The sequence below is a fragment of the Euprymna scolopes genome, chromosome 38 (assembly GCF_053919585.1).
Source record: "Euprymna scolopes isolate OS-2025 chromosome 38, ASM5391958v1, whole genome shotgun sequence".
Classification (NCBI taxonomy): domain Eukaryota; kingdom Metazoa; phylum Mollusca; class Cephalopoda; order Sepiida; family Sepiolidae; genus Euprymna; species Euprymna scolopes.
In genome coordinates, this window is record NC_136519.1 from 81,386,276 (window position 1) to 81,399,356 (window position 13,081).

Consider the following 13,081-nt stretch of genomic DNA (forward strand, 5'->3'; position numbering starts at 1 on the left):
TATATATATATATATATATTTATTTATATATATATATTTATATATATATATATATTTATATATATATATATATATATATATATATATATATATATATATATATATATATATATATATATTTATAAAACAACCTGTGACTTTGCTTGTGGTCGTCTCTTAAGTGCTGTTTTCGAAACCTGACATTAAAGGAATTAATTTTACGAAATTATAAAAATAAATCAAATAAAATGCAATTAATTAAAATAAACACACATTGTGTGACCTAACAAATCACACGTCGTCCGTTTGTTAACAGTGAAACATCACGAACCTATTGCCAATTAATGTCTCCATTATCAAAAAAGATTAGTCACTGCGCCTCATGCTGACGGTCAAAAACGTTTTCGCCAGTTCAATCAGTGCATTTCAAGGCACGCCATAACACTCACAGAACTGGCTTATATTCTTTTAAGCAGGCCAATTTGTGTGACTAATACTAATAGTTGTACACTCTTGCTAAACGTTAACATTCGTTTGATTGTTTTGTTTTACGGCATATCAACGCTTTTGGGTTATTTAATGATGAATCCAGGAGTTTCTGGAAAAATATAGTGTTATTTTGTAGTTTAACTTACGGTACTCTTCTATCCTGGAGACCAAAATGCCGAACAACGCGTTGATTGAGTGAAAATCGTCACTATGCGTAAAAGTTCAGATTTATTCCTTTTTATGTAATATTTATATTTATTTGCTTTTTATAGAAACTAAATATAATAGATAACCTTTTTCTTAAATATTACAAATAATTTTGTTCAATATTGCAAATAATACTAAAAATATATTGTCTTTAAATAATTGATTAAATAATTATTTATGTATTTGTTTTTCAAACTAATAAATGTGAAAATCTTACCGATAAAAATAAAATATTTTTCGGTAAAACATTCTACTTTTCTTTTTCTTTTTTCATTTTTCTTAAACTTTTTCTTCTAGGGGATGGGACATCCAACCAGATGTCTGACATTTACCCCTATTTTAGTGAGTCCAACCAAGAGATCTTTTCAGGATTCTAGCCGTCCCTTTCAGTGCAATCGTTTGTATTTCACTTGCACTTGGTTCACCGGGTATGCTTGCTATGTACTTTTTAAAGTTCTTTTTCATAAGCCCAGTTGCTCCTATGATGACTGGTATAATTGAAACGTCTTTTAATTTCCAATTTCGTTTCATATCATACATAAGTCCTTGATACTTTGTTATCTTTTCCCTCTCAGCTCTGTTAAGCCCTGTATCATTGGGTACACTGACCTCTATTACGGTCGCTTTTTTATTCGTATTTCGTATGTGGTTTAAAATAGAATTATTCATATTTTGTTATATTTTAAACTTAAAGTTATCTTGGAACTGTTATCATTTATCAATTAATTTTGAGAATATTTATAATTTTGTAACCAATAAACATTTCATTAATTTTTGTTAAAATACTCATTTTTTTTTTTTTTAATTATTAAATGTATCCAAAAAGTTATCAAAGAATATTTACATAAAAGTAAATAAACATGTTTCCTAAAAGGAAACAGAAAAATATTTAAAAGAGTTTTTTTTTTTTCATGTATGCGCAGATATAACAATACTGAAAAGAAGAGTACTGTAAGTTAAAGTGCCAAATAACCAAAGTTTTCTTTATGTCAAAGAATGAGGGTTCATATAGAAACGTTTGACGTTATTCTCGCGTTGCCTACGCACAGTTCAAACATTCCAAAACACAACCGCTGGAAACAACGCGCGGCTCTTTACGAACAGACTTCTTTCTCCAAATTTACAACATGGCAAGGAAGAAGAAAAAGAAAAAAAAAAAAAACAACACACTGAAGATGGAGTATACCTCTAAAATATATTTATGATAAATTTCAAACAAGTAAAATATTTGTTTATTTTCCTAATATTACGTTGTGATTTGGCTTTCAAGCGCACTTGATGCGCATTTAATTTTATTCAAATTAAAACAACGTTTCTATATGAACTCTCATCCTTTCACGTTATTCTCGCGTTGCCTACGCACAGTTCAAATATTTCAAAATACAACCGCTAGAAACAACGCGCGACTCTTTACAGACTTCTTTCTCCAAATTTACAGCATGGTAAGGAAGAAGAAAAGTAAAAACAGAAACAAAACAACACACTGAAGATGGAGTATACCTCTGAAATATATTTGTGATAAATTTCAAACAAGTAAAATATGTGTTTATTTTCCTAATATTGCGTTGTAATTTGGCTTTCAAGCGCACTTGATGCGTATTTTATTTTATTCAAAGTTTTTTTTATGTTTCAAGTTCTCTATATCTGAAAATATTTATTCATGGTATTTAATTTTTTTTTCAGGGAGAAATTGCTGTTTTTTTTTTTGTTTATGATTTTGCATTTCAAACTTGAATTATTCGTATTTTTGATGTTTGGAACTATCTTGAAATTTATTAAGTTTTTGGCGCTTCTACACTATCGGAACGAAATTTCAGAAATCGTAAAACTGAATTTCACATGAAAACAATGGTATCTACGCATTCCTCTTATTTTTAGGATGATTATATCCAAAAATTACGAAAATCGATAAGGTTGAAAATTATTTATCAAAGAAAATAGAATTTGATGAAAACGATCGTATTTGCTCATGCAAGACACAGGAGAGTTCAAAAGGGAGGTAAGTTTTTGTTTCGAATTATGCTGCTGCAACAGCTCGCGATATCAACGAAGTGTTTGGCTCAGGAACCACTACTGAACGCACAGCACAATGGTGGAATGATGGTTTAAGAAATTTCGTGACGGCAACGAGAGTCTTGAAGATGATGAGCGTCGTGGTCGGCCATCGGATGTTGACAACAATCAATAGTCGAAACCAATCCACGCACAACTGTTCGAGAACTTGCTTCTGAAGTGGATGTAACGTATACGACGATTTCCAACCGCTTGAGAGAGGCGAAGAAGACAAAAAAAAAACTTGATAAATAGGTGCCTCAAGAATTGAACAACAACCAAAAGAAACGTCGTTATAAAGTGTCATGTTCCCTTCTTTTACGCAACAAGAACGACCCGTTTCTCGACCAGGTTGTGACTTGCAATGAAAAGTACGTTCTTTACGACAACGGCGACGCTCAGCTCAGTGGTTAGAAGCCAACGAAGCCTCACGACACTTCCCGGATCCAGAGTTGCACGAAAAGAAAAAGGTGATGCTGACCGTTTGGTGGTCTACAACCGATCTCATCATTACAGTTTTTCAGGCGAAACATTTTTGTTTGAGCCGAAATATATACTTATATATATATATATATATATATATATATATATATATATATATATATATATATATATATATAAAGTAACGTAGTTTTTATTGTTGATTTTTTTAACGATATTATGATTAGCGTCTTCACCTTGAAGATCGGATGTTGTTTAGAAATTGCTCATTTTTTTTATTTTGGACATAAACAAATAATATTTTTATTTATTTATTTATTTATTTATTTTTAAAACAGTAATCTACGTACATGCATATTTCGGGGCCCTACCCCTCGTAAGCGATATATATATATATATATATATATATATATATATATATATATATATATATATATATATATATACTTTCAACTCTAAAATTAATACTAATAATATATTTAATATATATATATATATATATATATATATATATATATATATATATACTAGAATTTTCATAACAAAGGTCAATACCAAATTTTAGCCAGATCGGCCCAATAGTTTCTGACAAAAGTGAAATAATAATTTAGATATTTTTATAAATATTTTTTAAATGGCGTTATCAAAACGATCCAACAAACCAAGTTATTATAGTTGAAGCATGGCGGAATAATATACAAAAAGGGATGAAGCGATGAAAGGGGGGGGGAGAAAATAAGATGTAAATGAATGAAAAAAGAAAAGGGGACGTGAATAGAGGAAGGGGGGCGTGTAAAAAGCGGGAAATTAAGACCGAAGAGGAGAAGACGAATTATGGAGAGAGAGAGAGAGAGAGAGAGAGAGAGAAAGAGAAAGAAAGAAAGAAAGAGAGGGAGAGAAGGGAGAATGATATAAGAAGGAGAGTAAAGGGAGAGGGAAAGACGACGTAAATTAAGGGGGAGGAAAGAGGAAATTGGGGTAAATGAAGGGGGCATGTAACGATGGAGGAGTGGCGTTATAAGAAGAAAAGAAAAATAACGAAAGAGAGACAGACCGACAGACAGACAGACAGACAATCGGTTCTTACCTTAAATTGGATGCTCACAATTCGTCTTGTATTAATTGGATCTTTGGGTTTCAAAACAAAAACCTGTCCCGTTAAAGAATCCAGTTGGACGAATTCAGAGAAAGATTTCGGAGTAACGTCTGCAATAGTAAACAAAAAGAGACATTCATAGGAGTCCATTCAATCAGTGCGATTATCGACGAAAGTTCGATTTCAAAATTATGGTGTGACAAACCAACTAATTGTTTCATGTATTAGAACTGGAAACATACAAAAATAATAAGGTAAACATCTACCTCAGGGAAAATCTAAATCCAACTAATATAAAGACCTTTCGGTGTTGGATAAAGAAACTTGGCGATCGTGCACACACTCAAATTCCAGTTTAGCAGAGAACAAAGAAAATACCAAGTCGGACTTTGTACGCACATATTGACCTCTGATTAAAACAAAAATACGAATTTGTCGATAAAAGCAAGAGGTCTGATGAACAAAAGGAGAGAAAGAGAGAGAGAGAGAGAGAGAGAGAGAGAGAGAGAGAGAGAGACGGGTAGAAACGCACGATCGTTACATCGGCAGCTCCTCAACCCTAATCTCACCTTTCACCACCCTTGTACGACTCGACCGACGACCAATAACAGGAAAAAAATCTATACGCCTGTTTTTTTTTTTGTATTGTATATTAATCTTCATATTGTTTCCTTTTTCCTTTTTATTTAAAAAGAAAATACAACTTTATCATATATGGGTCGTGGAATTGCATTCATCTTCAAAAGATCTCGCTAATTAGCATATTCTTTTAAACATTCATTTTAATTAATTCCCTATTAGTTTTTCGGTTTTCTCATGGGATGATCATCTTTAGTTAAATATTACGTGTAATTATATTCATGTAGATATTCTACATGATTTATACTTGCGTAATATTTGCGTAAAAAGATTATAGTAAACACAAACCATCTTTCTATATATATTTATGTATGCGTACATATATACTTGTTTTAAAAAGTTTGCCTACCAAACACTTTTGTCAGTTTTTGGTCTTCAGACATGAAACTTAATATATAGGGTATTCGAACCCATGCGAAACTATATATTTATGTTTTAGCCAGGGAAAATCGGTGCAAAAGTGTGGAAACTAAAAAAATGAAAATTTCCAGCTGAAGGTAGAGTGACGGCATTACGAATATGCATGCGTAACGTAATAGCTATTGATTTATGTTTTAATTTTAAGCATTGCCGTAAATATGTGTTCATAGCTCAGGCATTATCGTCAAAGGAGAAAGTGATTTGTAAGCTAAACGTTTTGGTTTCGGTTCTCGGTGGTTGCGCACGAGTCATTTTTTTTTTTTTTTAACTTTTTACATCATAACTATATACTGGATCCAATATAATATAACAGTGTACACGAAATCTGTATTAATGAAGATATCATATTTAAGCGTATTTTGCAACCGGGCAATGCACAGCGGTCTTATAGTAATTAAATAAATACAGTTTTGCTATGAAACCGTCTCCGTGTTTAGTTGTCAAAACGGTTGAAACAAGCCAGAGTACCGTACTTTGGCGTAATTGCGCCAAATCCAGGGGGGGATAACTGCGCCAACAAAAAGAAGAGTGCTCTTTATATGCGTGGTTGCCAAAAGAGCACTTTTAGCTAGTTGGCGCAATTACCCCGGGCTTAGCGCAATAACCCTAAAGTACGGCATGTATTTATTAGCAACACGTATCTTTGTGCAAGTGCAACAAACATGATAATACATACGTGATAATGCTAAAGAGTTAAAGCGTTACAGAGAGAACCGACTATGCAACATGAGAAGACAATGCTCAAAACGACATTTATCTCAAATCATCCTCATCATCATCATCATCATCATCATCATCATTGTAACGTCTATCTTGATGATATCATAGATTGGACGACGTTTTGAAATTTGCTTTTATTTTTTACATCGAAGTCACCACTATCAAGGCCCGGAGGCTACTCGAGGATAAAGGTAAATGTGTGTACGGTAGTCATTGGGACAAAGCGTAGTAATCCTTAGTAGTGGAAATTTGGTGTGATTTGATTATTTAAGAGGACGGTTCAGTAAGAACTTGCATTTAAAGATGGCACTATGGTAGTCAGCTGGAAAGTAGACCAGCGGAACAAAGTTTCCCAGGCGGATAGTTCTCTCAACTAAACCAGTTGTTACGTGTGCAGTTTAGATAACTGAGCTATTTTCTAGATAGAGTTTTGAAGTAAAATTGAATTTCTATGATATCTTTTGCTTATTAAATTTTTAAGTGAGAGAACAGAATAGTTACAGAGCCCCCTACCCTGTATAAAGAATGGCTTTCTAAATGGTAACGTTATTATTTCTGCAGGGTCCATAAACTGCACGACTACCGGGCAGGCTATTTCTATCAAATCTATCTATCTATCACTTCTGCTCTTGTTTTTCTTGGCCTTCCCCTGCCAACTGACCCTGTTATCTCAACTGTCATATATCGACTAACTCAAGAATTCTTATCATTTTTTTTCTCATCAATAAACTAATTATCAATTTTGTCATCATTTTATTCGATTTAACGTTGGTATCTGTAAGAAAGCTTTAAGAAATTAACTTCCAAACTAACCTATCTCTGGCCAGGTCTTTATTTATCCTTCTTTCTCTCAAATCAACTCTTATCACTTTATCCTATAAACTCTTCTCATTTAATGACTTAACTACTCTCATAATTTTTTTGCATCATTATATTCAGTTTTGCATATTTTTTACATGTTGGCATGTGTTGGACGGCTTTAAAGAAATTGATTTCCAAACTAACATATATCAAGCCAGACCTTTTTTTATTATTTCTTTCTCTCTAATCTATATTTATTGTAATACTACATGTTAACATGTAGTGTCCGTCGTAAAGAAAAATAGGAAAGAAAAAGGAGGGAAATTCGACTAAATATTTTTTTAACAAAAGGCATTTATTCTTTGTATATCCAACAACGTACTGTATCTTGCTTTAAAACGTTCATTTAGTTTATCTCGTCTCTATGTCTTTTTAGACGCTCTCACCACCCACGTGTCGCTCGCTATTATTTTTTCGGCCATGTCTCGTACACCTGCTTCTTCCTCACTTCTCTGGCTACGTATTCTTTATCCTCTGGTGTGATGTCACTTGTCGCGGCTGGCTTGGTCATTTACATATGTTAACTCTCATACGACTGCTGCTGTTAACAGAGGTAGCAGAACTGTGGCATTCTTACTTCTGATATTTTACTTGATCTTTCCCTTGTTAATTGACCTTGTTACCTCAACTGTTCTACATCAAATAATGCATCAACTGTTCTCTACTTACGAACAACTCTAATCATATTCAATCATTATATTCGTTTTTTTTTTTTTTTTACAAAAGTAACGATAAAATTGTCGTCCTAGAAAAGAAGACATGATTTCATTTCCATTTGATAAACCGATTTTCTTTTCTTTTTTTTCAGATTATTTACTAGTTCACCAGTTGTGTACAAATCCCACAATGTTCAGTCAGCGAGATCGGAGATGCGCCGCTGTACAACTCACGCTCTCTGCTGATCCAAGATATGACAACAGGACCATTGCCAGCATCCCCAAAATGCATCGCTGGATTGCCACAAATGACAGGGACATGCTCAGAGTGATGAAAACAAAGTTCCTAGACACGGTTATGGTCTTTTATGTGGTTTCAAGTGAGGGGCACATCATGCCATCTCATATCTTCGAAGTTGGCTTGAAAGTCAACACCAAAGTGTACCTGGATGTGCTGAAAATGTGATACCTTGATGAAATTAGGTGGCCGCTGGCAGACCCTGAGTGTGGCAATAGGTCTCGGCGCCGGCTCATAAGTCCAAGGAGACCCAAGCTTGGTTTCTGAAGGAGTACTACGACTTTCTACTCGTTTGGTCATACGTCGAGAACATCACCAACATGACCTCCCACAGCACCAAACCCAGCTTGATCGCCGCTGGAAAGTGAATAGAGCCGTTTTTTTTTTATTCAATTTTCACCCCAAACAAGGCACAGTGCCACTTTGAAGTAAGGGGCTACTATCGCGGACATAAGTTGCAGGGGCATTATGAAGGGAGATGAGCAGCAAGATATCTGTTAACATTACATTTGAACTTCTGTGTGTCAGTACAGTTGGGAAAGCAGAATCCCGGAAGGGAGTTCCAAAGTCTGGCAATTCTGGGGAAGAAACCATTGAAGTAGAAGGCTTTTCTTACACTTAGGGATCTCTACTGTATAGGGGTGGGATTTAGCTGCTTGTCAGGGTTATCGGAGGTATTTATGGCGAGGGAGTACAAGTGCTTGTAGTTCGTGAGAGAATTCACCATTAAAATATGTGTAAAACAGGTAAATATACTTGTTTTGAGCTTTCGTCTGGGTTTTATTTTTAAGCGTTCTCTATCGTCGACATGAACGTTGAGGTATCTAAGAGTAGGATTCAAAATTAAATTCTCACTTACGGATGATTTCGTAGCTAATTTGATCGTCATTAATCGCATTACGGTTGAGGGTTTTCAAACTGAAGTTGAACCCTTTCTGCAAAGGATGAGTTTCGAAATTGATCTGAAGAAAAGTCGGGGTGAAATAGGCGAGCTTATTCTTCCTCACGGAGACTTGAACCTGGAACGTGCCACTTCGGCCCGGACGGAAGTGCAACTCCTCCATTTCAGTTGCAATGATGCTCACCTATTGATAAAAAAAAATAAAAGACAAAAATGTTGGAGATTTTCCTGTTAAGAAAATACGAAGATGTTGCTAGTCTCTTTTTTGCTGTATGTTAATGGTCGGTGCTCGACTGAGCTCTACTCTTTGGTTCAATCTAGTATATTATTATATAGACTAGCGATTCCTAAAACTCAACAATATTTAATTTTATGGAGTTCATCGTGAATGCATGCACGGCGATATTATTAAACAACATTTTGACATAACATTTTGGTTCAAGTTCGAAGGCACTGTAAGTGTCCTATAGTTCCACTCAAAGGTAGAACAAGATGAAATTAACAAAAAACGAACTATGGGGTTTGTGGATTCAAATTCTAGGATTCCAACACCATTGATTACACTGGTCAACAACAAATTTATAATTCTTGACAGTATCTGTTTCGTAGCACAAAATCAATCACTTAATTATTATATCAATTAGTGAATCTATTTTGCCCTTAACTCATCAGAAGAAATAGCAACAATCAATCGATCAAGAGGAAATAAAGTGCATTTTGACGTGATTGAAAATCCGAAAAAAAGTTGTAAATACCTTATAATATGTTTACATTACGCCATTTTGAATTTAGAAATTTCTAAATTCAAAATTGAAAACAATAAATGTGTTTATATTATTTAATTGCGATGAGCATTATTTATTAATTTTATTTATTGCGGACAATTATCTTCATCTTTTATTACTTGTTTCACGACGTTTCGACCAACTATTCCTCTGGCCTTCGTCAGGTGGTAATAATTGTCCGCAATAAATAAAATTAATAAATAATGCTCATCTCAATGAATTCCAATTAAATAATATATATACCATTCGGTACGAACCCAACGATAGAAGATCAGATAATAAACATGAATTTATAAGACCAAAAAATTCAACCTTGATCATCCTTCGGGGCCCGTGGCGCAGTTGATAGAGACGTTGAATCTCTATGCTTCCAGATTGTCTGAAGATAGCGGTTTCAATCCTACCCAAAGCCGGCCAGAGGCTTACTTGGCCAAAAACGTGGTGAGACGACAACAACTACTAAAGGCAGTAATTGCTGAGAATGCAGTTAGGAGATTCAGAGTTCCTATCCGTCGCGGTTACCACCTGACGAAGGCCAGAGGAATAGTTGGCCGAAACGTCAAAACAACTAAGGAAAGATGAGGATAATAGTCCGCAATAAATAAAAATTAATAAATAATACTCATCTCAATGAATCCCAATTAAATATTACAAACACATTTATTGTTTTCAATTTTGAAATTTTGAATTTAGAAATTTCTAACTTCAAAATGGCGTAATAGAAACATGTTATAAAATATTTACAGCTTCTCTTTCAATTTTCGGATTTCAATCATGTCAGAACGCACTTTATTTCCTTTTGATGGACTGATTGTTGCTATTTCTTTTGTTGAGTTAAGGGCAAAATAGATTCACTAATTGATTGATTTTGCACTACGAAACAGATACTGTCAAGAATTGTAAATGACAACTGAAGTAAAGGAATACATTAGAAGCTGGTCAGCATCATGAATTTTGGAATGTAGTTTTTTGTCATTTATTCATTAGGTTGAGTATCTGGGAAATTATATATATATATATATATATATATATATATATATATATATACATTGTTGCTATTTCTTCTGAGGAGTTAAGGCAAAATAGATTCACTAATTGATATAATGATTAAGTGATTGATTTTGTGCTACGAAACTGATAGAATTATAAATGTTAACTGGATTAAAGGAATAAATTGTAAGATGGTCAACATCATGAACTTTGGAATATAGACTTTTGTTATTAACTCACTATATTGCTCTATAATTAAATTGAGCTTTTTAAATAAAGATAAGGAATTAAAGTATATTTCCATATATATATATATATATATATATATATATATATATAAATTTAGTTGTTAAATTTAGTTGTTAAAATTAAATTCTGAAAATCAAAATATAGACACATATATTCGAGTTAAGAATTTATTGTTTGACAAAAGGAATATATGGAAGGGGTCATATTAATTTCCTAAATCCATGGATTTTCAATAATGGCTCATATCATCAGAGGAAATAAAATGCTCAGCTATGAAAAGGCACGTATTTTGCTTTTCAGCACAAATATTGAAAATAGTTTTTTGGTGGTGAATGATAGTTGTATGAAAATAATTATTGGAAGAGGGAATTTGATACAACCTGGGCAGTCCATTATTGGAAGGAGTATAATGTCCTCCGGGGTTTTATTTCCAAGTAGGCATAATATTGGTCCAGGGAAGAAGGCAGTAATCCCATGTAACAAAGATGCGTGGTTGCTCCTTATTGATATTCCGAAAGGTATACGGAGCGGCCGTATTCGTTGGTGTGTTGAATACGTTTTGTTATATTTAATCCAGATTTTTTTTTTGATGTTGGCACAGTATATCAGATATTGGATGGATATACCAATCCATTGCATATATTCCCATGAGTTATGGAATTATATATGCATGTCTATGGTGCAATGGACCTCGAAAATCAATGGTCTAGGTAGCAAAAGATTCCGAAAGATGATTTTTAGAAGTGGACGAATAGCTTCATATATATATATATATATATATATATATATATATATATATATATATATATATATATAATTGTTAAACTTCCTATATAATCGAATGATTATGGGAGATAATAAATTGATGATTCACAAATTAGCAACCTTACAAGGTTATCTCCCTTTAAAGGCAGGATCATCGGTGGTAGGGGATAACGTATGTATGAACATTAAATTGCCTTAGCATATCATTATATAAGCAGTCTGCTTGCATATTCTGTTAAAATATAACTTCCAAGTAAAGGGAACAAACAGTTACTTCATTTAAATTAAAATGTAATAATGGACATCTAATGAATCTTTCACGCTCATGTATATTTTACCGTATAATTAGATTCTCCACTGTCTCGCTTGAACCACAAGCAAGTCTCGTTTTCTTCGGGACGTAGGGTGAAAATGGTGGAGTTGTTTTGTCCCTTGGTCAAATTGTATACGAGGTCGTCTTCGGCGTCAAAACATGGACTCATCGGTTTGGCACCATCTTTCGGAAAGCAGGTTAGCTTTTGTTCGTTCTCCAGATCCATGGCTTCCAAAACCAAAATGTCTGTACAGGATGGAAGACGATCAACTGGAAGAAATCAAGTAATAAAGAACAGGCATTATTAAAGGTCACTTAGATGAAAATTTAACAATTTCCTATTGAAAAATCACCGTACTTTGGGGTAATTGCGCCAAATCCGGGGGTAATTGCGCCAACTAAAAAACAAAAGTGCTCTTCATATGTGTGGTTGCACACTTGGCGCAATTACCCCAAAGTACAGTATATATATATATATATATATATATATATATATATATATATATATATATATATATATATATAACTACTTCATTTACTCACAAAAAATTAATATACGAAAGTATAAATTTATGCGTAAACTTTAAGTATTTACTTCAAAAGTGCTCAATACGTAGGTAGGGCTAGTTAGTTAGTTATAAAATATATATGGCGATTAACCTACACTGAATATTCCGCGTTTCATGTGTCTGGCGCATAAGCCTGAAGAGTCCTAGAGTGGATGAAACGCGGAATATTCAGTGTAGCTTAATCGCCGTATATATTTTATAACTAACTAACTAACTAACTAACTAACTATATATATATATATATATATATATATATATATATATATATATATATATATATATTAGTTATGAAAATATATCTGATAACTAAACTACATAAACGTTTCATTCCCGTAGAGAATTGTCAGACGTAAATGCATGAAATTGATATTTATACACGTGATTTATTGATATTCCCACCCACAGGTTAATATTTTAATTAGTCAATGGCAGGGCTTCTCTTATACATTCAGCTGATTCTTACTTTTTGTTTCTACTTGCGTTTGGTATAGGGGTGATTCTTCCTCTGTTTTGTGAGTATATTAAATGAATAGGGGAATTTGTTTTAACATAGGAGTATATATATATATATATATATATATATATATATATATATATATATATATATATATTAATAGATACAGATAGTTCACTGCCATCATAATCTAAACC

The 13,081-nt window shown here is 33.2% G+C and overlaps 1 protein-coding gene across 1 annotated transcript in view; it reads right to left on the reverse strand.

Annotated features, from left to right (window-relative positions):
* Positions 1-13,081, reverse strand: part of LOC145263218 (uncharacterized) — a 198,280-nt gene that overhangs the window by 157,258 nt on the left and 27,941 nt on the right. Inside the window, exons 3-5 of the mRNA XM_080120302.1 lie at positions 11,887-12,131; positions 8,718-8,943; positions 4,256-4,374 (exon numbers count right to left, since the gene is read on the reverse strand). Of these exons, the coding sequence (XP_079976428.1) occupies positions 4,256-4,374; positions 8,718-8,943; positions 11,887-12,131 (590 nt within the window). The remainder of the gene's footprint in view (positions 1-4,255; positions 4,375-8,717; positions 8,944-11,886; positions 12,132-13,081) is intronic.